At 36.7% G+C, this 27,835-nt stretch overlaps 1 protein-coding gene across 1 annotated transcript; it reads right to left on the minus strand.

Annotated features, from left to right (window-relative positions):
• Nucleotides 1-2,693: 2,693 nt before the first annotated feature.
• LOC140169625 (uncharacterized) lies at nt 2,694-27,835 on the minus strand. The gene is made up of 11 exons (XM_072192906.1): nt 27,443-27,835; nt 24,980-25,453; nt 15,446-15,907; nt 14,114-14,425; nt 13,347-13,433; nt 12,421-12,666; nt 10,799-10,987; nt 9,954-10,029; nt 9,497-9,579; nt 8,839-9,075; nt 2,694-6,186 (listed from the first exon to the last, which is right to left on the minus strand). The coding sequence occupies exons 1-10, from the start codon at nt 27,522-27,524 to the stop codon at nt 8,855-8,857; spliced, it is 2,232 nt and encodes a 743-aa protein (XP_072049007.1). The 5' UTR covers nt 27,525-27,835; the 3' UTR covers nt 2,694-6,186; nt 8,839-8,854.

A 27,835-nucleotide genomic window follows, 5' to 3' on the forward strand; every position in this document is an offset into this window, starting at 1 on the left:
ACATAATGTCCTTTCATTCAGAAATGAAGGTACATATTGTATGCAGGTCTTATCCCCCATGTTGCTGGTTTTTGTGTGCTAATAGCGCCATCTCTCATTCACATCTAGCGCGCTGGCCACACAATCCAATTTCTAATCCGAACAATCATAACCTGTTACTACTCCCTATTCCAGAAAAATACAGCACTATTTTTTGGGAAAAATATTATCAACTTCTGCCAAATGAAACACAGCTTAATCCTAATTATTCATTTAGTTCTAACTGGTAATAAAAGTTAAATTTCACTATTGGGCAGAATTTATGAATTAGGGGCCATAAACATGCATTTTTAGGGTGTCTCAAGTCTAAAGATTTGTTCGAAGTCTAATTTCAATTTATGCATTCTAATTTTTGGAAAAGACATGTTTCATTCTTATAACCAATCATTTAAATTTACACAAAAGTGAAAATTTGAGCAAAATTTCCACATTATACTCAAGATTTTGGATGCTTAGACTTGTATCAAGTTTCTGTGACTCGATTGTCAGAAAAACATGCTAAAAATACATGTTTTTGGGTCCTTTTTCAAGAAATTTATAAAATAGTAAACCTTTTTCTTTTATCTCCAGTTTGTACTAAATGAATGATTAGGATTGAACTACGTTTCGCAGAACGTGATAATATTTTTTTAATCCCAAAAAATTAGTGCTGTATTTTTCTGAAATAGGGAGTTGTATGTTTAAAACAAATTTATTTGGGGTCACTACACAAGTTGAATAAACTCATATGGCAACAATGTTCACTGTCTAATGCACACATTGTAATCGATTTGTTTGCAATAGGAAAGTCGTATCCACAGACGGTGTTAATTAGCCACCATACCAGTTCTAACGTTTATACTGTAACTTGGACTTATTTTGATAAAGAGGGGAGGCAGATGTCGCCTTGTCACCATCTACCCGTCCCCGAAAACCTTAAATAGCGAAACAATTGGTACAAACAGTACGCATTGTTTAGATATATTTGTGAAATTCGCGACATAATACAAATTTTATGGCAAATTATCAAAAAAATTCATTTTTTAATTTCTTTCAAATATTTAACAAAGTAAAATTTACAACAAATATATTTGTACTTAAAGCGTATGTAGCTGGTGGGAAAAGTCGGTCATTTTGAAAATTAAGCTTTCGTATTCTTTTTTCCAAAAAGACCTCCAATTTTAAGGTGATTTTGGGAAAAATGTATATCTTCAATACGAATGGTCAACATTTCCATATGATTGACGGCTTTCCTCCTAGCTACATACACTTTAAATACATATCATTATATATATTTGTAAATTTACTTCGAGGACTCTTAAATATCAAAAATATAATTATGGCGAATTAAAAAAATCGAAACTTTTTCATATTGATCTTCCACGTATTCAGAATGCAATTTGGTGTGCTCTCAGGTCCTACAAAAATACTGTGCAAAGGAGGGTGACCGTGCTCATCCGTCCTGAAAAGTGGGAGGGTGGGGGGGGGGCGGAAGGTGGTGTATTATCCGTGTCCGAGATGTGTCCTCCCAGAGTTGAAATGACGCAGGAATACTGAGAGGTATACTGAGTATATTGACATCTACAAAGGTATAATGATTATAATAATAGTGTAGAAGCAATGCAAATATTATATTATTGGTAACTGGCAGCTTTAAACCTAACTTTCAGATTGGATTAGAAAGGTGACATGCTGATTTGTCCATACACTAGGATCCACAACATGCCCATCTATCAGGGCACAGTTCTTTAACCCCAATACATTTGCACATTCATTGAATGACCTTTGAAAATTTGGGTACACAAACTCATACTCAGCAACTTGAGGTCAAATTTTGCTCTATGATTGTTTAATTGAGGTTGTTGAACTATGCCATTGGGATGAGGTCATTGTGATCCATAGTGATAATGCTTGTTTTTTACCTTACATAAAGTTAACGTGTTGATGATATAATATTATTGCGAGTTGTTGTTGTAATATGCTAGTAAATGCCATCATGTCGTCCGAATACTTGAACTTTCATGTTTTCAATGACTTAACACGTACACTGCCCACGATGCTTGAAAGTAAAGTAAGTATAGGTAGGATGGAGTGTTTTTTTACCTGGTGTGGCATGTTGGATCCGAACAAAGCGAGGGTGCTCATGTACAAATATGTATTTATGTACCTGAAACCAAAACAATTATTGTGCTACTCCCAAACTTACTTTTCAGCTATAACATTATATTTGAGAGCAATAAAGTTTATGAAGATCACTACTACTGCTACTGCTACTACTACTACTACTACTACTACTACTACTACTACTACTACTACTACTACTACTACTACTACTACTACTACTGTTCTACTACTACTATTAATACTACTACTACTATTAGTATTATGATTATTTTGCTTCTCCTTCTTCTTCTTTTCTTCTTCTTCTTCTTATTATTATTCTTATTCTTATTCTTATTCTTATTCTTCTTATGCTTAGTCTTAGTCGTATTCTTCTTATTCTTATTCTTATTCTTATTATTATTATTATTATTATTATTATTATTATTATTATTATTATTATTATTATTATTATTATTTTTATTTATTTATTTGTTTATATATTTATTTATTTATTATTATGATAATATATGGATTTTTTTAAATTTCTAAACCAAATCTTCAGTTAAACAATAAAACAACCATTTCTTTCTTTTTATTCTTCATGCTTATGCTTTGGCTATGAACTTGTTCAACTCATTCGTGCATTCACAGTAGCTGAATACAAAGTATTAACAAATTCAGTCAACTTTATTATTAATAATATGTCACTCATGGTTAAAGAACATGTACATGTTTTGTTGTACTGGTGATATCAAATGGTAGGTTCAAGGTAAAACTGGTTCAAGTTTTATATACAGCAAAACGTTAGCTTTTTTGAGAACAGATTCCTGTCATTTTTACACACACAATAAAAGTTTACTGTAAATATGTATATTGTATTCACCTGTCTTGTATTATTTTGTGGATGAATGACTGAATTCAAACCATAAACAATAAGTATTCTACAAAGTCTGTGCTTAAATACTGAAAAACAGTGGAAAACATTTTCTGAATTATTTAAAAATATATGCTTTATTTTGTATGTCTCTTTGTACAAATATGTTACAAGCAAACTTTTGGAACCAGCGAACATTAGGACCAACAGGTTCTGATTTATGAAATATGAAATCAATAAAAAATGTCTGCACTGAATGATTCCGCTTTCTTTTATTGGTACAGACATAAAAGGAAAATGTATGACTATTAAACGTATCTTATGCTTATAAAGACTATGATACGTAATTATCATTAACACAATTCAAATTAATCCAATGTTTACAATAATGTAGTGTTTAATACAAAACACATTCCAATTATTCTATATAGTTATTAACATTAAGGTATCCTGATAAAATCCTTTTATAAAAAAAATAATTATTTTTGAAAAAGTATTTCGCAATTAATAAAAAGAAGTATTGATCGATGAAAATAGAAATAAATACACGTGATGGCATACATAACTCCCAAGGAAACCAGGTGGGTTCCGTAATTTCTTTTAACACCAGGATTTTGTCTTACATTATAGTGGAACCAATGATTTAATGATTTTGGCATCATTACACCTCAAATGATCAAACTATAATTGTTTCAATTTTTTCTATGCCCCTATGCTTCCCACGAGGGGCTTAAGGTCATAAGGGGGGGGCAACATGTAAAATTGGTTCCACCATGGTGTTAAATGCTGCCAGCCAGTAAGGCTTGTTAAGTTTGCAAAACGCTCACTCATGTGTGTAACATGCATAATACATACTATTGTTGTACCCTTTTACTAACCTTTTACTACCATTTGCGTTTGAAAATTACAACAAGTTATAATAATTTAAAGTGCATGGCACTCATAGACACGGTCAAAAATTATGTGAATGCAATGAAATGTAATTGTTATGCAACGAAATGCATCTTTATAATTTGAAGGCAATAATATTGCATTGTTCATTATAATATATAATAATGTTTTACAGTTAATTAAATACAAGTATAATTACAATTTTATACAATATATTAGACACACACTACGATATTGTGTATTTGATCATGATAAACGAAATAACGAGCAACAATACATGGTGTCCCTGAAAGAATTTTTATGCGCAAGCCATAAATAAATGATGTGCTTGAGGAATAAATCAGCTATCAGGTACTTTTTGAATTTTGACCACTGATTACACTTTTCTTTAAATATAAGAGTTTCAAACCTTTCCACGGATTCAAATATCAATCAATGATCTACATTAGGAGTGCCAATCACTAGACATGAGGCGTCTTTGGTATTTGACTCCGTGAACGGTTGAAAATGAAGTGTTTTCGCACAATTCTTCTTATTCTTTTTATGTGATATCTATTTTATTCCTTAACCTTGTCAACTATTAACTGTTTGGTTTGTCCAGGCATCAAAATACAAACAAATTAATGTTTCCGACAATACAGTTACTTAGTATTTCGTGGACACCATGTATAACCAGTAACTCATCACCAGTTGCAGGGGCGGTAACAAGGAAGACATGGGGCATTTCACACCCAAAACTTGTTGTTTCACCATCAAAACAAAACAAAAACCATGAAAATGTCTAGTTCGGGTAAAGAATTCAAATTTAAGACAAATGTCAGATTTGTGGTCCCTTTTGAATTCCAATTTGACACCATTCTCCCAGGAAGCCCTTCAACATGTATATACTAAAGTTACGTATAGTTTCTTACTCTCTAAATGTAAAAGAGTGAAAAACCACTCTGAATTTCAGAGTGAATTTAAGTTAGCTCTAAAAGAGTGGGGTTTAGCTCTAAAAGAGTGAAAACAGTACACATAATTTCACTCGCGATTTCGAGTGAGCCTCACTCTCTCAAAAGTGGCGCAAAATCTCACTCACTGTCAGCCAATCAGAAGCGCCGAAAATCGGCCGATGTTTGTTGAACTTGTGTAACAAAATGGCGAACAGTAGTGTGTGAATGAATGGCGAAAAGAAAGCGGATTTGATGAAGAAATAGACAGCATACTCAATAGTGATTACATTTATGTGTAGGTCATAACTCGTAGCAAGTATACACTTGGTCTGGAGACAACGGCGCGGCGGCAGTAAGCTTAAGTCATATGTGAGCAGTTTGTTACCGGCCCAGTGCCGGTTTACATGTACGCATATGTAAGCTTATGTAGGTTAATGCCGCATCACGCTTCTCCAGACTGTGACCGTAAACATGGTATTTGCCAAGTGTTATGTCCTACACCTAAGTGTACTCACCAATGAACAGTTTGACTATTAGCTTCACTAAATCCATAGTTTTTCATCATTCATCCCACACTGAAGTTCGACACATTGTGTATGTGCTTAAGCTTTAGACCAGTTCAATATTCCTAGACCGGGCCCTACCCTAACCTGGGGCCTAGCCTCACAACAATTTAAAGCACATAGTAGCTGTTATGAACTGCTGTGATATTCTTGTATATAAAATAGGCCTAAATGAATAAATAAATAAATAAATGCTCTTTTCTGATTCACACTTTTCCGGAGTGAATTTTTTCACTCTTTCTTGAGAGTGAGCTAAAAGAGTTGTCACTCAGATGGCTCTTTGAAAGAGTGAGATTTCACTCTTTTTGAGTGATTTTTCACTCTTTCACATTTAGAGAGTAGGGTTTTATAATGTTTAATACATGTTCCAGGTTAAAAACATCATTAAAGGTTGTGAAAGATTTGTTTTGGCCCCTGAACATGTATAAAACATCACCAAACTATACGAAACTATACGCAACTTTTGTGTAGCCTACACATGTTGAGGGGCCAAGTGGACTTACGGTCTTCTTGCGCTCAGGTCTTTAATTACGGGTTTGGTAAGTATATAGGCATACATTTTAAAAGTCAAATTTGAGAGGGTAAACCTCACAGTGATTGTTTCATATACAGCGATTTTACCACGAATAACTCAATTTAATGGAAAATGTACAAAAGGGTATCACAATTATGTCACACAACTATACATAAAATTGTATAAAAATGTTATCATATTATTTAGGACACGTGTCCGCAAAACACAAGCAACATCTATCAATAAATAGTCTAATATATAACAGAGTTCATCAAAACAGCATCTTGCGACCTAAAACAGAAACAGCCAGAGAAACAGACAAATAAACAAGAAATAGTTTCAGAGAAATTTGTTACATACCTGGTTCAAATCGTAAGTTAAAAGAATGCGCGCGAAAATTAAATTTTGAGTCACCAGCCCTTAATAATTATATAACCTCCTATTTTTGGTATAAAAACCTCTATAACCCCAGTGTATGCATGACACATCCATTCCGAAGAAAATTACAGCCCCTTATAGCAAGGAGCATAGTGACTTTGAGGGTTCTGATGTTATTGGGACAAATGTTCTAATGGTGTTGAAGGTTATTATATGGGTTTTTTAATGCTTTGATTCCAGACGGGCGTAAGTTAATAAAGAAAGAAAGTAAGAAAGAAAGAAAAGAAAGGGAGAAAGAAAGAAAGAAAGAAAGAAAGAAAGAAAGAAAGAAAGAAAGAAAGAAAGAAAGAAAGAAAGAAAGAAAGAAAGAAAGAAAGAAAGAAAGAAAGAAAGAAGAAAGAAAGAATGAAAGAAAGAAAGAAAGAAAGAAAGAAAGAAAGAAGGAAAGGGAAAACGAAAGGAAAAGGGGTAAAGGAAAAGGAGAAAGCATCAACATACGCAATTGCCTGATCTCAAAGCGGCTACAGAAGAAAGAAAGAATGAAAGAAAGAAAGAAAGAAAGAAAGAAAGAAAGAAGGAAAGGGAAAACGAAAGGAAAAGGGGTAAAGGAAAAGGAGAAAGCATCAACATACGCAATTGCCTGATCTCAAAGCGGCTACATAATTACAATTGCGTCCGCTAATTAGCTGTTAGAATAAACAAGCATATCGCTCTGAAATTTTGGACGCACCGATGGCGAAAAACCTCTTATGTTGCAAAACTAGCTCCAATTTAGAGTGAAAATGAAATAGCAAGTGCCAGAATGTTGAGAAATAATGTAGGTAGTTAGATGTCTAAATTAACCGTAGTGGAGAAATCGATAATATAAAAAATACTTTTATGTCATGTAAGATTCTCCACAATGTTCCCCAAAACGAGCTTCTAAAATTTAATCAGTACTGCATTTAGTTCTCATAAATGGTGACACTATTTCTTTGATCGATTTGTAACACAATACAAAAAAGGACAAAGCAACCACTTGGCGTGGTTTTATACGGGGCACACATTTGAATAACATAAATAACATGGAACGCGTTTCGGGTCTTATGAACATGGTGCGTAAAAAGGATGAAAACGAAGGATTTTCAAACGGATTCTGACAATTTGTATAAACATATAAAAATTAATGTAAAGCTAAACCCAACACACCAACGTTTCTCTCATTGGGATATTTAATTGGTGAGAAAACTTGATTGTAGAGAACAAGTTTATACGTCTTTTTTACTTTTTTTATACGTCTCTTTCCGATCCCTTAAAAAGTAACATACTCTAAGTAAACTTTGTTCATTTCACTTCACCCGGCTGTAATTTGAATTAAAGAGTGACTTGAGTTCAGATATTTCATGTTTTGTGATTTGCAACCACTTGTTACCTCAAAATGTCAATATTACAACACCTTTTCTTTGAAAGTAATCGAAACTTCATATTTACTACGAAAAATAATGTGTCACATTACTATTGAATATCCATTAAAGTTGCATCATACTATCTTGAATCTTGCCAGGAGTATTGTTGGGATATTTGGATAAAATGCATACATTTATTAATTTTGTCCAAATTTTACATGTAAACCTTTTAGAGGAATTTTTCAATATGACCTGCTTGTTATTAATTATTTGATGCATTGTGTTATTCATTAAGAAAATAAGATACTACAGTGGTAACTCGTTAACACGAACCCTCTTAACATGAAGTTCCGCATAACAAGAAGTATATGTTTTACATTCCCACGCATACATTTCACATGTTACTAGAATTGGATAACACGAACTCCTGATAACAAGAAGTAAAATCTGAATTCCGCACAATGAGTTTCCACTTTATAGACATAAGTTAATCATTAGAATCTTTTCCTCCTCCAAGTATTACGTTGATCCCATTTCAATTTCTATTTTTGTGTGCATTGTTCGTATTTGATGAACGATTTAAAACAATGCTGGTGAGATATACTGGTTACTATCAACCATTACCTTTCGATATAGCCCAAGGTAATTTGATATTTTCCAAATTTTGCATGGTACCACTCCTTAGGGGCTGTGCAATAATTATGAGCCCTGTGGGAGGGTAAAATTGGAGGGGGGGAACTTTTGGCGAACCGAAAGGGGGGGGGGCAAGCAATTTTGGCAATCCGAGAGGGGGGGCAAGCGATTTTTAGCACGCATTCATGGGGCGCCTTTTAAATAAAACGCTCTAAAAAGGCTTAGGAAAACAGTACGGATACGCTTAAATATGCAAATTTTCCTGCTCGCTGCGCTCGCAATATACATCTAGACCATTTAAGGTTTGCAATTTGGGATCCAAAAAGTTTGGCATGTTCAAGGGGGGGGGGGGCAAAGAATTTTTGGCAGGCCGAGAGGGGGGGGCAAGCGATTTTTGGCGAGCCATTTTGGCGAGCCGTTTGGAAATTTTAACCCCGGGGGGGGCTCATCATTATTGCACAGCCCCTTATTTCGTACAATGATCGAGATTTAATGTCCTCAAATCTTTTCCCAAAACTCTTTAATTGGAAAAGATTAGCATACTTACTTTATAGCATTAATGGCTAAATCCCTGGGTATAGGTTTACGCGTCCGTTATAATAATACGCCCTGCTTCTCGGAGTATTACTGAATGGTGACATTTGTGGAGCATTTATACCAGATGTTTTTATCCCACGTGATGCGGTAAGTAACATGCGCAGAAAAACCAATATGGCCGCCAGACCGACCACAACGACTATAACACACGACATGCTGATAACAGCAATGGAAGTGTCACTGAGTCCTGAAAAAATATTGGTGCAGAGTTAGCAACTATACACCTAATCCAGGAAACTACAGATTTGGTAAAAATTGAATTTGAGACTTCCCGGCATGCGCGTAGTTTTTAAAGGTTTGTGTTCGCTTGGATGAAATCAGTATACTGAACAGTATTTTCATTATATAAAAATGTTCTAAAACACCTTCATTTCATTTGTATACACGGACATTAATGATGAAAAATTTCACCAAAACCAAACACGTTTGCAACACGTTTATAATGTGATACAATAGCGTTGTGTTTACTGGGAAAATCTCCATGATGAAGAAAAAGTGTTGATGATGTTTTTGAGCGGATCATCCTGCTTTTGACTGACAAAAATGAAAATCAATGAAACAAAAAGAAATTAAACAAATAAAATCACAATGTATCCGTCATTATTTACCTGGTCTGGCGCCGCCATCATCATCACCACCATCATCTGGAACAATGTCATTACATAGAGTACCACCAAAACCATCTGAACATCTAAAAAGAACCAAGTTTTAATAATAGTAATAATTATAATATAATAAAGCACAGTTGACATAATCAGATTACATTGTTACATATTCGTAAATAGTTGAACCTTTATGATACCAGTCGACGTGATTTTTTGCGTTATTCATAATAAGAAATTATATATACTGACCCATGAAGCGCTTTCCACGATTCGCCGAACGCGAGTAATGAATTACAGTATGCCATCCACTCGCAATGTGATTGACGAGAGCCATAATGCAACCAATGGTTATCCTTAATTTATAGTAACCCATATTTTGAGTACAAAGCTGCCATCAATTAAAAATGACACATATTAAAGGAATGAGTAAATCAAACATTAAAATGCCCAATAGACTTACTGACAAATTGCAGTATTCCTTCCAGTGTTACTGACACACACTCCACCATTACGACAGATATTTGGCGGGCAAATGTCTGCATGAATCAATAAAGTGAGAACAAACGTGTTTGTTAATCATTGTTAAAAACAAACAACGTTCAGAATCTAAAATAATACTTTTGTTGGTGAAGTAATAAAATAGATCTAAAAGAACCCAAACATTGGGAATTATTGGCAAAATACAATATATGCGATCTCCTTTTACCGACTTTCGAATACGACTCGATTAAAGGTATCACATATTCTTTCGGTTGTATTTTTCAAACGCTGCACTGTATAATGTTTTTAAATTTTGAATGTTATAGATTTCGTACAAACGAGAGCGTACTTAATTTTGAATCAGCTTTTATTTCAACATAATTGTTTACGTGAAGTCAATTGACCTGAGGTCACCCGAGGTCGATAGTTAAATGGATATATCTATGCATAGGGGGTGGGGTATGGGGTGAATGGTTGTGTTGTATAGGACAATAAACTATAATTTCGTACTATTCTTTTTTTAATATGAATTCATTTTTGATCCCGTGACTAGTATTAGTTTTGATCAGATATACATTTTGATTAGGTATATTATCACTTTGAACCAATAATTTTATAGTTGCTGTTTAATTTTTACAAGTAACTATTCAAATTGACAAGATCTCAAACTCATTATTTGTCAAGATTGCCCATTTCATTTTGAAAAAAAAAAAGATTCTGTTATGTCCCCCTTGGAATACTTGTCAAATTTAAATAGATTCTATTCATTTGTGAGGAGTTAATTTAAAGAATGTACAGTTGACATGTACATGTGAACCATCTTACCACATATATCACCGACGTTATCGAAATCGCCATCCTCCTGCGAAGGGTTCTTATTTAATGGGCAATTGTCACATTGATCTCCTAGCCCATCGCCATCCGTGTCTTCCTGATTCGGGTTAGGATTATCCGGACAGTTGTCACATTCGTCCCATATACCATCATTATCAGTATCAGGATCGTCTAATACGTCTAATAAAGATGAGTCAAAAATATGAGTCAATTTAATTATTTTTATCTTTTTAAAGTGGTAAATTCAACAAAAACCCAAGGCAAGTATCATTTTTTTTACCCAAGGCTGTTGTTTGCTTTAACCGAACAATCCTTTTGGAAAGTTATTATTTATCTAATACGGTAGAATTCCGTCTACAAGCATATAATGCCTCTAAATGAGGGTTTATTTGACGAAAGAGACGAGAGACAGATATTCTCCCCAAAACATTATTTGGAGTTTGAACAACTATATTACGGATACGGGCACCTGTACAAACACGTGTTATTGACCAATTATTAAGACCAATCTACGATTGTCATGTTTTTGGGAGGGTATTTGACTTTCGCCTCTTTCGTCAAAAAAACCCTCGTTGTAGACGGAATTCTACGGCATGTAGCCTAGTGTGTAATACAAGAATGCTAATGCGTAAGTGCTTTGTACTGGAAATATATGAGCTTCATGAACCTACCTTCGAAGCAACAACAAATCACAAGAGATAGCACACAGGTATATATAATGTATAGGGCAAAATACAATTATTATGTTAAGTTAAAAGGAGCTGTTGGAAACTGCTTATCCACAAAAATAGCCTGTGTAGTTAATTCAAATTTGGTTAGTGGCCTGAGTATTTGATCCTACAATGCTAGACAAAATAGGTTGGAATAAAAATGTGCAGCTTGTAATGGCCATATTTTCGTTATTTTTAGAGTGATAAAAAGGCGCTTTCTATAGCGTCAAGTCTAAACATTACCCTCCCCCAATACCTCCCCCTGCCCCACCAATCAATGTTGGATACTACTGAGTGCACATGAAAAAAATATCATATCAGAATCCAACATTGATCGGGGAATGGGGGGGCTCATTTATCCAGGGTTGTTTCTAAGGCTACCCGGAATTACACAATGACACATGTTTTATGGCTATAGTTTTTTTTTAATTCTTCGTCCGATTTACATGAAATTTTACATCAGGAGTAACAAAGTAACTGTCTTAATTGTTCTGGTGTCACTAGTGTAAGGGAACGGTCAATATACATGCTGCCTTTATTTTGAAGTACATGCAATTCAACTAAACTAGCTCATATAATATCATATATTGTATCATAAGTGTTGTACATCCAAGAAATGTTCATTTGACCTTTTACATGTAAATGAAATATTATTAAGGCAATTCATGAGAGTATGATCTGAGAAATAGAACATGACAAAATGAAATAAATGTTTTCCAAGTTATAGAATAGACAAAATCCATAGAAAATCATTATTTTACATTCAGTAGAACGTGTAACGTTTATTTGACTGCTGAAACCAATCAGCACTCTGGAATCACATCTAACTGACGTCATCTGTTTACATACCGTGTTCGCATACAAAATCGTCTTACATCTAATCCTGACAATTGCTTTACTCACCTCGTATGCCGGGACAACGATCACACGCATCCCCATATCCATCCCCATCTGAATCAGATTGATCTGGATTTCCATCATTTACACAATTATCACATGCATCACCGACGTTGTCATTGTCGGCGTCGGCTTGGTCAGTATTTATGTCAATTGGGCAATTATCGCACGCATCACCGACTCGATCCCTATCACGGTCTTCTTGGTTGGCATCGGGGGTAAACGGGCACACGTCAGGTTCGTCACTAATACCTAAAGTACAACAACAACAAATATCAAGGCAAAGGTATGTAGATCACTAAGCTTACATTGCACACAAACATGAACTATTATAAATTTGTTATTGGTCAGAAGCCAAATTGTCTGACTTATAAACATGGTTCTTTTAAACAACATCCATCTAATATCAAGCTACATGTATTTGCCCTCAACAGGGTTTATAATAATATAATAATATAAAATAAGGTTTGTATAATATATCAAAAAGTTCGTTCTCCATAGGACAGCACTCCATAGCTCCATAGGATTTGTTTTAAATATTTGCAATTAAGAGTATAGACCAAGTCTAACTATTGTGTGCATACGGACCTGAGTGTCCACTAAAGAAGTGAGTATCAATAACCTGGTGTAGAATCAGTAATCTGGACTAACTATCAAGAATAGCCATGCAGAGACTCAACCTTTTGGTACTTAAATACCTTATTACATATTATTGTAGATCCTGTTAATATGATTAAGGGCAAATACATGCGCTTAATATTAAATGGGTATGTTAGGAATAATAAAGGGTAAGAAAACAAAATTAAAGTGATCTCTCCACAAAGTGAAACCTCCGTAATTAAGTCTGGTTTAAAGTTAAACCTAGTCTACGTAGGTCGGTTAAAGTTAAACCTGGTCAATTTACGTCTAAAGACATAAATCATATAATTTACCATCATTATCGTCGTCGTCATCACAAGCATCTCCTTGGCCGTCTTGGTCATTGTCTAATTGATTACTGTCATCAGTATATTGACACACTGTAAAGAAAATTAACACTAATATATTGACAGTCTGATTGATTTGTGTCAGATTAATCAATCTAATAAGCTAATAAATCAAAGCAGTCATGTATGATTTGCATAAAGAATAGCTTCCTATTTAAATGCTAGTTTTTATTGATCATATTGTCCCCTTTTAATTTCTAGCCAAACAAATGAGGTAAATTGAAGAAAAGTTTCATTTCATTCCAGCGCCTAAAATGCGTGCATGTATTAGCTCGCCGGTCATATTAGTATCATGATTATTGGCGGAGCTTCATGCAGCTGGGATGTACAAACAAGACCTAAGACGAATAGCAATATGCACAAGATGAATAATCTCCGGATTTAATATAAAAACTTAACTTTTACTGTAATTAAAGCACTCCAGGCTTAGTTTTTCACGTAGTATTTTAGTACACCACTGGGCATTACAATCATGCAAAAAGTAGTCATACAAAAAAAATGAGGGCATCGCTGTAGAGCAAATCACACATTGTGACTTTAAGTGCCCAAGGTATCACTCCAGTTGGTGTACAAATTAGGGGTTCATTGGTATATCAGTTATAACCAGTACTGTAAAGTAGTACTGAAGGGTTAATACATAAACACATTAATTTTTCACAATTCACAAACTGTATAGACGTAATACTTTATAAATATACACACTACGTGTTTACCTGTGCAATCAGAGAAAACTGAGCCTGTTGCTGCCGTAGACGTCCCTGATGGACAGCGATCACAGCCAACTTGAGCACCTGCACTTTGATAGAAACCCTTTCGACAGGGAATGCACTCAGTACTTCCTACGTTTGGTTGGTACGATCCTGGATCACATTCAAGACACGATGCCTGATTAGAACTCGGTTGGTATGTACCTGCCTGACACGGATCACAGTTAAGTGAACGTGGAGTAGACTGAGCCGATCCTGGTTCACATGGAGTACAAGGAGCAAGCCCTGTTGACGAACTCTCACCTGACTGACAATACGCTGTGGAGAAAAATAAATTGCACACAATGTATGACCCATTCTTCATATCCGCAACATGGTGGCAGATATGAAGGCCTCAAAAAGATGCATACCATAACAAATGTGAAATTTCAATTTTTTTTAGGATGTCATATCTATATTACACATGAAAGCACAAGAATATTTAAAAAGCAGGAATATTAAATCAATAATTACCATATGACTTTAAGTAACCCCTTAGCGCCGTGTATTGACAGTAATAGCTTAAAAAGTCTACATAATATAACACAAGACAAATTCTCAAGCTTATGTCATAATTATTTTTGGTATATACAATTTGCCATGTTCCTGGCTCTGTGGGAAAGGATCACAACTCATCTATATCTGTAATTTTGACTTCGTTAGTGTGCAGGGTGAATGTCATTATTAGTACAGTATAAGCAAGCAGCGCCCTGATGCTGTTACCACCTGATCTTGTCACGGTCTGGATCTTGATCACAAAGACACATAATATAGTAGTATTTGTTCTGGAGAGAGGGCCCAGTGGCAGCGGTCAGACTGTAGCATATGTTCAGTTTCGATAGTTTAAGGGCTCTGGTATGAGCGTTTGGGCAGTATAATTTCTCAACTACTAAGTACTATGTTCAAAACTATCTGTAAATCTTAATGTTATATGTGAGCCAATCAAGCAAAATGAGGACATTATTGCCAGTTGTTTTTATTTTTGAGCCCATTTACCATTCAAATCCTTTATGTTTACATAATTATACACAAGCTTGAATTTCTTATGACGTGGCGCTTACATCAGAAAGTACTTTATCATCATGATATGATTACTTTTCACGCTGTTGTCCTCATTCAGTAGGGTCACGTGATCTCATACCCACTCTGTTCCATTGTTAGGGTAATTTGATAGCAATGGAGACACGCAGAATCCTTTAATCACAATCTCATGCCATCCCATTTGACTTGACGTCTGCCCATTGCTTGATATTATCCATCCGCAGCTTCATTTCAAATTTAAAAAATATGAGTACTCACCCAGACACAACTCATCAGAATTGGATCCTGTTGTAAGCGTTGACATATCTGCTCCACATATAATACATCCAGTGCTAAATTTCGAATCTTGATAGTAGCCAACATTGCATGGCTTGCACTCGGTAGACGCTGTGTTTTCCTGAAAGGTCCCGGCTTCACAAGGAAAGCAAACTGGGGAACCAGAATTAGGTGCATATGTACCAGATGCGCACGGTGAACATTCACGCATTCCTTCGAAAGGTTGCGAATAACCCGGCTTACATAAAACGCATGAAGAAGCGCCAGAACTGGCCTGGTAAGTACCTGGTTGACAAATATCACAAGAGTCGGCACCAGCATTGGCTTGGTATGTTCCCGGTTCACAATCACTGCACGATAAATCTATTCCTGATTCGGGTTGGTATGATCCAGGATCACACGGTGTGCACGCTGAACCTGATGACTGGCTACCTGGTTCGCAAGCTGCAAAAATACACAAAGCAAACCAAACGCATAGCATATACAGGGTTCAAAAGAAATACCATCCTAAAATTACACAAGCTATTTGGGATGTCCCAGGTCTTGGGATACTATCCGTTCTTTCTTCTTTCTGGCAACAAATTTCAAAATGCTTCTTCTCATACATGTTACATGCTACAATGACGTCACTTGCACATATGCAATGTCTATATCCAGTGTCTATAGGGTATTCAAAAATTTGGGATCAAAGGTCATCGAGGGGTCATTTCCGGTATATAACCAAATATCTTCAAAATGCTTCTTTTGCCTCAAATTACATACCACGGTGACGCCACTTGTACATATGCATCGGCTATATCCAGTGTCTATAGGGTGTTCACAGAATTGGGGTCAAAGGTCATTAAGTGGTCATTTCCGGTTAAAATTAAAAATCTTCAAAAATTCATATCTGCTACATGTAACATAGTATGTTGATGCCGCTTGCACAGAAATGATCAAAATGTTCCTTCTCATACATGTTACATGCTACAATAACGTCACTTGCACATATACATTGTATATATCCAGTGTCTATAGTGTGTTCACATAATTGGGGTCAAAGGTCATTAAGTGGTCATTTCCGGTTAAAATTAAAAATCTTCAAAAAATCGTATCTGCTACATGTAACATATATAGTATGTTGCTGCCGCTTGCACAGAAATGATCCTTAATACCCCCCGAAAAAATATTTCTAACCCCAAATGTCAAAGTTTATGGGTCAAAGGTCAAATTTGAAAATTGGTCCAATCGAGCTCAAATTCAACAGGTATGATTCTTACGACAATCTTAACATGTTAAAAATATTTATGACCCCAAAGGTCACAGTTTAGGGGTCAAAAGTCAAATGTTAAAATTAGTCTGATCGAGCTCAAATTCAACGGGAATGATCCTTACAACATTCTAAATATGTTAAAATATTTATGACCCTAAAGGTCAAAGTTTAGGGGTCATTTCGTCAAAGGTCATTTGAGGGTCATTTCTGCTTAACGGCTATGGCTATGTTTAGATCTGTAGCTAGATCTAGTTACCTTTCTGTCTCTGATCCCTCAGTTACCCATGCAACCATCATTCAGCACAAAACAACGATTGCTTGCAGTTAAGAGGCTGGATGCTGACAATCCCACCTCTTAAGGGGGAATAATACCCTGATTTTCATCAGTACCCCTTTTCTTTTTTTTCTTGCAAATTTATAAAGTACATAAATATGTTCATCACCTCATGTCATGAACTTATAAAATATATCTACATACAAAGTGTTTTTAAACCATTTTAGTAAGTCATTTTAGCCCTATATATTTTTTTGTTTACTGTATCCTAGTAACTGAGATGTGTGTTTCATAACAAACCATAATTTATTCTATTGAACATGTCCAAGTAGAATACATGAATAGAATACATTAAATCCTTTGTTATACTATCTATAGAAATGTACTCACTGATTATAACACTGAATAAATTAAATACGCCTAATCTCTTCCACATAGACAATTTAATACTACACCATGTATGTATCTTCTATAATGTGTTGTTAGGAAAAGAGATTAAAAAAGGCTATAAGGTCATCAAAGGTGAGGTTATAGGTCAATTGCTTCAGGTCAAATTCAGGCATCAATTTTGAATACATGTGATAGTCTGTGATATCATACATGTCATAATGAGGCATCAATTTTGATATGTTGTCTGTTACTGGATATATGGGTTGAGATGGATTGGGCAAATAAATATAAAATAGTTACCAAAATCACAAAAATGAAGCTTACGGAAAACTACCTAATATGGTAGAATAGGTGACAAAAAATACAATCTTTTTCAACATTGCTGTAGTGTGGTTGTGGTAACCTGTTACCTATGGCTTTCAGTGAAATAGTGTCGCAAGTTCAAAATACAAAATATAGCTCAACATTGAAAATAGAAGCATTTTAACCGGCTCGTTTTTTGATAGTTGTGGAGCACCAAGTTCATGAAGTCATAAAAGAAATCAGGGACCACTTATTCCCATTTTACACATCAACATTATTTCCCTAATGTGTTAGCAACACATATCCAAAATTTTAACGAAATCCGTTGATAGTAAGCTTTCCAAATGAAGTGAATTTAAAACATCAGTGATGTACCACTTTTTGGCTTATACCATTAGAAGTATGTACGCGTCATTGATACTGATGCCACCAATTGAACGAGAAGATTTGCCCCTTCATTTTGCATACCACTTTGTCCAATTTCTTTTTCTCATTTCTTCACAAAATGCAAAAAAATGCAAAAAAAATGCAATGGGTGTATTACCCCCTTAATGCATCCAATTCAATTCAATCTTCTTCTTTGACTTGTACGCCTTAATCAAAGAGAGTCGTCGCTTTAGGGCGCACTGTTTCAGTCTACCGTTTACGTACAAGTAAATTTCATCGCTCTTTGTCAACGAAAGAACCAAACATCACACTACAACCCTTTTTTTCTCCTCATTTTTGAAACCCTTTCTGCATAAAAACTACAATGAAAATCCCAGTCATGTCCAAATAATTCATGTCAATGTATCATTGTTTTATACTGAGAGATGATTACATTGGTGACTGAGTTATCGGGCACATAAAATTAAAGAAAACAAGCAAACAATAATTATATCATTCAAAAATTGACCACGTTGATATCGGGAACGTTTTTGTACATTACATTATAGGATTTTGAAAAGTGCAATTTTTTCTGAAAGCATCATGTTTGGAACACGTGATTATGTTGGACCAAAGTAAAATGGTATTAGGAAGGGAAGGGTTGCAAAAAGATTCCACTATTCACAGGTCTTTAAAGTTTTCAAATCAACAAAATATAATGTCACGTTATGCGAAGAAAATGTTTTGTCATTTTATATGAAAAGTTATTTTTAAATCCTTTATTTTAGATAAACAAAACCAGCATTTATATTCAAGACTTTTAAAACCTTTTGCCATCTCGGATGATGACTTTCCCAAAGTGATATGGTCCACTGCTTATCCCGTGGAAACCAACTGTTTAGGGATTTCTTGCAAAAAGGCGACCCGTTAGCGAGGCACATCCCCGTATACCTTAAATGCGTGAACCCCCCGGGTTACGATGGACGTACAGGCAGCAGTTGCCACTTAAGTTTCTCGGTCGTTTCAAATATTGAGTTTTAGTTTCTCTATTGTTCAAAAACCAAAAATCAGGGTATTGAAAAGTGGAGCAGAACTGGTCTGGGAGGACACTGTAGGGTAATTATAATTATTATCGGATATCTATCACCGCGTGCAGTAGTTGATGCTCTATCAAATCTGATTTAATATTACTTCAGAGACGCTTTTAACGAAGTCTGTTGTAGGTGGACTACCTTCATGTCACCGTATAATTACACCCCGAGTTCTACGGCCCGAGGCCTAGATATCATGCACGTATATTGAGGGGGAGGGGCTTTGTTTGTTTGTATGAAACATAAACGGTGCATGATTATGGAGATGATATGATTATGAATTAGTTTATTGTCCCTGGTAATCACAACCCATACCTCTTACCTAGGCCCCACTCCCCCAGCTATATAACCCCCTCTCTCAAAGTGTCTCCTTCTCCCCCCTCGTCTCCCCTACTTTCGATATCTCCTCTACCCTAAACATTATTCCACTCCACTCTCGAGCTCGCCTCTCCCCTTCCTTCCCTTTCAACTTCCAATGCTCTCTCCAATCTGTTTCTATCTCTCCCTCCCCAAACCTCACCCACCCCCACACACACCCTTTCACCCTTTTCCGCTCTCTTTTTTTTATATCTATGCCCGTGCAAAGGGGCATAGATATTGTATTTGTCCTGTTTAGTCTTCTCCTTCTCCTTCTTCTCCTTATCTATGCCCGTTCAACGGGGCATAGATATTGTATGTGTTGTGTTTAGTCTTCTCCTTATCTATGCCCGTGCAACGGGGCATAGATATTGTATTTGTTGTGTTTAGTCTTTGACTTCTCCTTCTCCTTCTGCTTCGCCTTCTCCTTCTTCTCAAGATCAGTTCTTTGCTCTCCTCTAGCTCACGAACTAAAATAGCCTCGGGCCCATACTTGGCACAATGATGGCCCATGACCCCTAAAAACACCCTAGGGTACCCTTGACCCCCAAAGGTCAAAGGTCATGGGCTACAGGGGCAATATGTGTACAATTTCAAGCAGCTCTAGCCCAAGAACTATAACGCCCTTGGTACAATAATGGCCCATGACCCCTAAAAACATCCTAGGGTACCCTTGACCCCCAAAGGTCAAAGGTCATGGGCTACAGGGGGCAATATGTGTAAATTTCAAACAGCTCTAGCCCAAGAACTATAGCGCCCTCAGGGTTCATACTTGGTACAATGATGGTCAATGACCCAAGAAATATGCTATGCTAGCCGCAACCCCAGAGGTCAAAGTTCATATACTTAAAAAAACAAAATAGGTATGACCTATTAACACAGTGTAGCGCAATTAGGTAGTATTTTGGTAGCTACCTGTATTTGCAATGATAAAGGCTTCAAATATACGTCAAGACGTACACTGGGGATAAGAGGTTAACCGCTTAAAAGGACACTCCGTTTTGGGATTAAAGAGGTAATCAGATATTTTCTTTTTAGCATTTTTTTGCATGGAACATGTTTATTGCATTATTAAAGGAGGAGTGTTTACACAACAAATGCAATTAAAGGGGTATTCCTTGATTTTTAATTTAATATTTTAGTCGGTATACTTATATCCCTTTTTATTTTAGCATTAAACATATTATGGGGTGTCAGGATGGATTAAGGGTGTCGTGGTAGGTTAAGGGGTGTTAGGGTGGAAGTCACGGGCATAGATATTCGTATTTGCTCAAACACAGCTGTGCCATATAGTTCTTCTCCTCCTCCTCATCGTTCCTTTGCATGACTCTGGCGTAAGAACTGAAGTATCATCGGGGCCCATATTTGGTATAATGATGGCCCATTACCCCTAAACATTTCTTGGGGTAATCTCGACCCCAGAAGTCAAAGGTCATGGGCTACAGGGGGCAATATGTGTAAAATTTGAAACACCTCTAGCTCATAAACTATAGCGCCCTCAGGGTTCATACTTGGTACAATGATGGCCCATGACCCCTGATATTTCCTGGAGTAACCTCGAACCCAGAGATCAAAGGTCATGGGCTAAATGAGGCATTATGTGTCAAATTTCAAACAGCTCTAGCTCAAGAACTACAGCGTCCTCAAGGTTCATACTTGGTACAATGATGGCCCATGACCCTAGATGTATTCTGTTGTGGCCGCAACCCCACACGTCAAACTTCAAAGGTTTTAAATAAAAAGGAAAATAGGTACGACCTATTAACACAGTGTAGCGCAATAGGTAGCATTTTGTTAGCTCCATGTATTTGCAATGATAATGGCCTGAATCAAGGAAACTGATCACTGGACAAAAACTCCCTTAAAAGGGAATGTGTAGGCATTTTGATATTGCATATAAAACCTCAAAAGGTTGTCATTGTGGGACATGGGGTGTGGTTGGTTAATGTTAAAGGTGTTAGGGTGGGTTAAGGGTTGTCACGATTTGTAAGCGGGTGATATATTGTCGTCACCATTTTTTTAGATTTGGCGCCCAATTTTGGCGCTTTTTTATTTTAGGTGCTATGAGGATGATACTTATATCAATTAAACCTTACAACAAGGGCTTCCACATGGCGGTCATCAACTTTTGGATTTGGCGCCCAATTGGGCGCTTTTAAAAATTTAAGGTGCTATGAGGATGATACTTTTATCAATTAAAGCTTATAACAAGGGCTTCCACACGGTGGTCACCAACTTTTGGATTTGCCGCCCAATTGGGCGTTTTATTATTTTAGGTGCTATGAGGATGATATTTATATCAATTAAAGGTTATTACAAGGGCTTCTATATGGTTGTCACCAACTTTTGGATTTGGCGCCTAATTGGGTGCTTTTTTATTCTATGTACTCTGAGGATGTTACTTAAATCAATTAAAGCTTATAACAAGGGCTTCCACGTGATGGTCACCAATTTTCGTTTGTGAGCAAGGGGAAGGGGGTCACGGGCATAGATATTCGTGTTCAAACACATCTGTGCCATCTAGTTCTCCTTCTCCTTCTCAAGACTTTTCTTTGCTCCAGCATATATCTTAGGAACTAAAAGTGCCCTATGGCCCAAACTTAGTACAAGGATAGCCCATGGCCCCTAGATACTTCTTGTGGTAGGCTTGACCCCAGAGGTCAAAGGTCACGGGCCCCAGGGGCCCAAATGTAAAAATACAAAGCACGCAATTTCTCATATAATAAAGTAGCCACAGGGCCGTGAGTTGGTACACTGATAACCCCAGGGGTATTCTATATGTACAGGTACACACGAGCCCCATATGTAATATATTTTGGGCCCCAGGGCCCCCAAATGTTAAAATATGGGGCAACAGATTGACAAGGAATGGTCTAAAACTACAAGGGGACTAGGGTTCATATGTGGCACACGTACGGGCCGTAACATATAGATGTGCCTATTTTTCATTTCGGCCCAAGATGTTCAAGGTTAAGGGCCCCAGAGGCCCAAATGTTAAAACAAAGGGCCGGCCGTTTCTCAGCAAATAAGAGGGCTCAGATTTGGTATACTAATAGGTCTTTAGCATTTTATTGTTATATGTATATATGAGCCTCATATGTCACATAATATGGGCCCGGGGCCCCAAACGCTAAAACATAGGGCCGGACGTTACTCAGTAAATAAAGCAGCTACAACGCCCTGCTTGAGAATACTGATAGCACTTGAAAATTATACCCAAACATAATTATGTACATGAGCCAAATATTATAGGCCGAAGGGCCCCAAATGTTAAAGCAAGGGGGTTGACCGCTTAAAGGGACACTCCTTTTTGGTTTAAAGGGGTAATCAGATATTTTCTTTTAAAACCTTTTTTACACGGAACATGTTTATTGCATTATTTAAGGAGGAGCGCCCTCAAACGTTTACACAGCAAATGCAATTAAAGGGGCATTCCTTGATTTTAATATATTTTATTTATTTTAATTCTTTTAGTCGGTATACTAATAGCCCTAAGAATTAAACATATTACGGGGTGTCTTGATGGATTATGAGTTTCATGGTGGGTTAAGGGGGTCAGGGTGAATCAGATATTCGTGTTTGGTCAAACACAACTGTGCCATCTAGTTCTCCTCCTTCTCAAGCTTCCTTTGCACTCCTCTAGCTCAAGAACTAAAGTAGCCTCTGGGCCCATACTTGGTACAATGATGGCCCATGACCCCTTGATGTTTCCAGTTGTACCCCGACCTCAGAGGTCAAAGGTCATGGGCTACAGTGGGCAATATGTGTAAAATGTCAAACAGCTCTATCTCAAGAACTATAGCGCCCTCAGGGTTCATACTTAGTATAATAATGGCCCATGATCCCTAAAAGTTACCTATGGTAGCCACGACCCCAGTGGTTAAAGGTCATAGGCTACATGAAGCAATATGTGTAAACTTTTAAAACAGCTTTAGTTCAAGAACTATATCGCCCTCATGGTTCATACTTGATACAATGATGGCCCATGACCCTTGGATATTTCCTGCGGTAACATTGACCCCAGAGGTCAAAGGTCGTGGGCTACAGGGATCAGTATGTGTAAAATTTCAAACAGCTCTAGCTCAAGAACTATAGCGCCCTCGGGGTTCATACTTGGTACAATGATGGCCCATGACCCTAGATGTATTCTCTGGTAGAGGTCAAGGTTCAAAGGCTGTAAAAGCAAAATAGGTATGACCTATTAACACAGTGTAGCGCAATATGCAGCTACCTGTATTTGCAATAATAACTGCCTGTTTCAAGGAAACTGATCACTTGACAAAGGCATTTTGATATATTACACCACCTCAAAAGGTTGTCATTGTGGGACATGGGGTGTGGTTGGTTAATGGGTGTTAATGGGTGTAAGGGTGGGTTAAGGGTTGTCATGGTTTGGAAGGGGGTTATATGGCGATCATCATGGCTTTAGATTTGGCGCCCAATTGGACGCCTTTTTATTTTAGGTGCTATGAGGATGATACTTATACCAATTAAGGCTTATAGTAAGGGCTTCCACATGGCGGTCACCAACTTTTGGATATGGCGCCCAATTGGGATTTTTTTTTTATTCTATGTACTACGAGGATGATACTTATGTCAATTAAAGCTTTTAACAAGGGCTTCCTCATGATGGTCACCAAGTTTGCGGTTGTGAGCAGTGGAAGGGGGTCACGGGCATAGATATTCGTGTTTGCTCAAACACAGCTGTGCCATCTAGTTCTCTCTCTTCTCATTTCTTCGAGCAATATTAAAGTCAACTAGTCTTTACTGTAATAAAGTTTCAATCATCAATCGATCCCCGTCCCCGTGTATGCTATATTCATATGAATAGACACTCAATTAGGCTTCAAATGTATACTTTAAAACCCCGAGTGAAATATTTCGATGATTTATATTTGTTTACACTGAAATAAGTTCAGGCTAATTTGGAAATCGAACCCACGCTTGCAAATGTAGGTTGACTTGTTCGACTTCTCTGCTCGTGAATATTACAATGCGAAATGTAAAAAACTTCTTTTGTATAATTTGATCAAGGTATCTTCAAACCTGATATTCGGTTTTTCGATTATGTAACAAACTGAAATGAGAACCGAAAATGCTTCTTTCTACAAATTTAAAGTTTCTAACAAGGGTACAAACAAATATAATCGATAATGACGTCAGTCAAGAACTTATAAATAATATTTGAAACGACCGTCTATAACATCTCTGCTAGTTTCCAAAACAATAGAAAAAAAGAAATTGTTCCTTGGTTTGGATATATCTCTAAATCACCTTTTCCAACTTCCGAGAGATTTTGCTTGATCACATTACATATCGTCGGCCGTATCACATATTGACGTATTCGACATTTTTAACATACAATTTATATTTTTTAAATTCGGGAAACACCAGAACTTGAATTTTTTCAAGTTGTATTTATTTTTGATACCCTATAAGTTTGGTACCCTTTTAGTAATTAAAAATTATAAGAATACCCATACCTAGCACTACTGTAGCTGAAACAGAGACAGTAACCGGGATTTGATCGTCGGGAGTAAATGTAGCACCTACAGCTGTATTTGGTAAGACACCGAATCCTATCAAATCAAGCGTACCAGTACCACCGGTTGATATTTTACTGCCACACATGCCAGGTACAGGTGGATCACAAACAAATAATCCAAGGAAATCACCTGCTTCAACCTCAATGCGAGACGATTCTGGTATATTGTATTCATTTGACACACCAACGTCCACATCAGTAACCACGGTAAAATCGACGATTTCGTACATGCCGCCTCCGTCTGGTCGTAAAACTAGAAATGTAATAGGATCTCCGTCGGTTGGAAAAAACTGCCATGTTGTTAACAGACCATTACACAATACTGGGTGAGAAACGATCACTAGAAATGTATAAGGGAAGCTACTCCCTAAATCACCCCCACGACTTATGATATCTGGTCCAGTGAAACACTCTGTAACAAAGGAAATGAAGTTTCATATAAATCGGTTAAAATAAAAATGATCAATATTCATCATTACTTTGAGATATGAACCAATTTACGCCATAGTTTTTGGATGTTATTACAATCGTTATGTGATTCCTACGACATGTCGTCAATTGTAACTTTTCATCTACTTCCAACTTTAAATGATGTCATCCTTAATTTATTGCATGATTAGGCAAGCAAAGTCCTTGTTCATATTGCAGGGCCGTCGCTAGATGGTTTGCTACTAAAAATATTACCGGGACACATTTTTTCGCGAAGCGTGCGAAAAAAATCAATTCAATGCTAAAATAAACAAATTGAGGACAATATGTGCCCTAAAATCGTGGTAAAGGATGATGCATAGACCTTTACAACTTTTGGTTACCAGTAATTTAGTCCCGATATCTTTATCCAGTACAAAAGTTTTATGCTTTTTCCAGGCATCAGAGTAGCTGCCCGAGCACTCATATTATTCATGATTTACATTCAAGGATGAAATTATAACTCTCGTTGTTCAAGGTCGAGATGGAAAAAAAAGGAATTTCCAAGTAAGGGGACGTCTCGCCGCAGACCTACTCACAGAATGGATTTATCGAGATATGGCAATTTGGCATTTTAATACTAAATGGGTCAAAATGGGGTTAATTTTGGGTCTAAAATAAGCAATAAAGAAAGATGCAAATCGTATGTTTTGACACAACATATTCTGTCGACTGAGCAGGGGAGAAGACTGACTTACCACCCTGCTCTGTGGTTAATCTCAACAAGTGCTGATTAACAGTGGCGTAGATTTTTTTTACATTGAGGGGGATGGGGGTTGGAAAAATTCTTTAAGTACAGTGAATCCAGCACCTTTTGGCGACAGAATAAGTTTATTGTAAAAATGCGCGCCAATCGCGCGAAAATGTTGCCATATTGAAGCTAAACTGGTGAAATATGGTACAAAATTGGAACAAATTAGCAGAAATTGGCACCGTTGTGGCTAAACTGGCCATATGTGAGGTTAAATTGGTCAGAAACCCACATACAGGCGTCAATATTGGGGGATGATTGTATGGACCATCCCAATAGCAAAATATTGGGGGCGGAATTATCTCCCATCCCCCGGGATCTACGCCTATGCTGTTGAAGGCCGTGTTTTCCTGCATAAAACAAACTCCCTTGCTCCCCCTGGAGCTCAAATGGTGCGCCACTTACTCGGGAAAGAGCCCGGTGTCTTGATTAAAAAACCTGATTTATTGATCCAAAAAATTGGTTTCTTGATCAAAAAAGCAGGGATGGTCTGAAAAAACCAAAAAAAACCAAAAAAAACAAAAACATAAAAAACAAAAAAAAAAAAACAAAAACAAAAACAAAAACAAAAACAAAAACAAAAACAAAAACAAAAACAAAAACAAAAACAAAAACAAACAAACAAAAACAGCGCCGCGCCAACAGAGGGCGCCATTACTGTACTAAAGAACGTGGTATTTTGACCACGGGATACACCGTGACCATACGTATGCTGTAATACAAAATATCCATCCAAGCACGGCATCTACCGTGCCAGTAGGGCCGTATTGACACAATGTGTTACGTGTACATATGTGTGTATCAGGTGCATTATAGACCGGCTCGTTTCACTGCCTATACACACTAATAATTTCCATAGTGTAGACGATGTGTGACGCACCCCTAAGTATAGGAATTTTGTGTTGTTGGACTACTGGTATGTAGGACTGGCGGCGTGTCGGACTGAGTGATGCACCCAAACTGTCGGCTATAAATGATGCTTGAATTAAATTTAAGACAATGTTGCTGCAATCTAGGATATTTACTCAAAACAAAGAACAGAATCATAATGGATGAACCCGCCACTGCTTGAGACGAACGAAACTAGCACGAATGGGATTCTTACCGTTGATGAATTATTGGACTCGGAGTCGGTAGATGAGGCATTTGTATTTCAAAAAGCAAATACAGCTTGATACTTACGGGCGTTTACATTGTGAGGTAAAATTACAACTTCAGAAACAAACACCAAAATACAATGCAGCAGTGTTGGTAACCTATCCATATTTTCAGTCTTGACTCTTGATCATAGACATCAAAGCTGTCGACGCATTGCCGTAACCTTAATTGTCAAGTGCCAAAACAGTGTGTTTTGCAATTTACACAATCAATCACATTGCTAATAATGACTTTGATTTTCAATATTCAGGTTTCAAATATCAGCGTTCTTGTCAAATTCACAAATTAATGAAGATATCATATTAACTCCGAGAAAGTGGAAGAAGGAGCTAGGAGTGGAGTGACGTCAATAAAGTTACATGATTTGTAAAAAACCAAACCAGTATTTACTTGTTCGGGTGGTAATCGTTACCTGTC

This window comes from Amphiura filiformis, chromosome 14 (assembly GCF_039555335.1).
Source record: "Amphiura filiformis chromosome 14, Afil_fr2py, whole genome shotgun sequence".
NCBI classification, from domain to species: Eukaryota; Metazoa; Echinodermata; class Ophiuroidea; order Amphilepidida; family Amphiuridae; genus Amphiura; species Amphiura filiformis.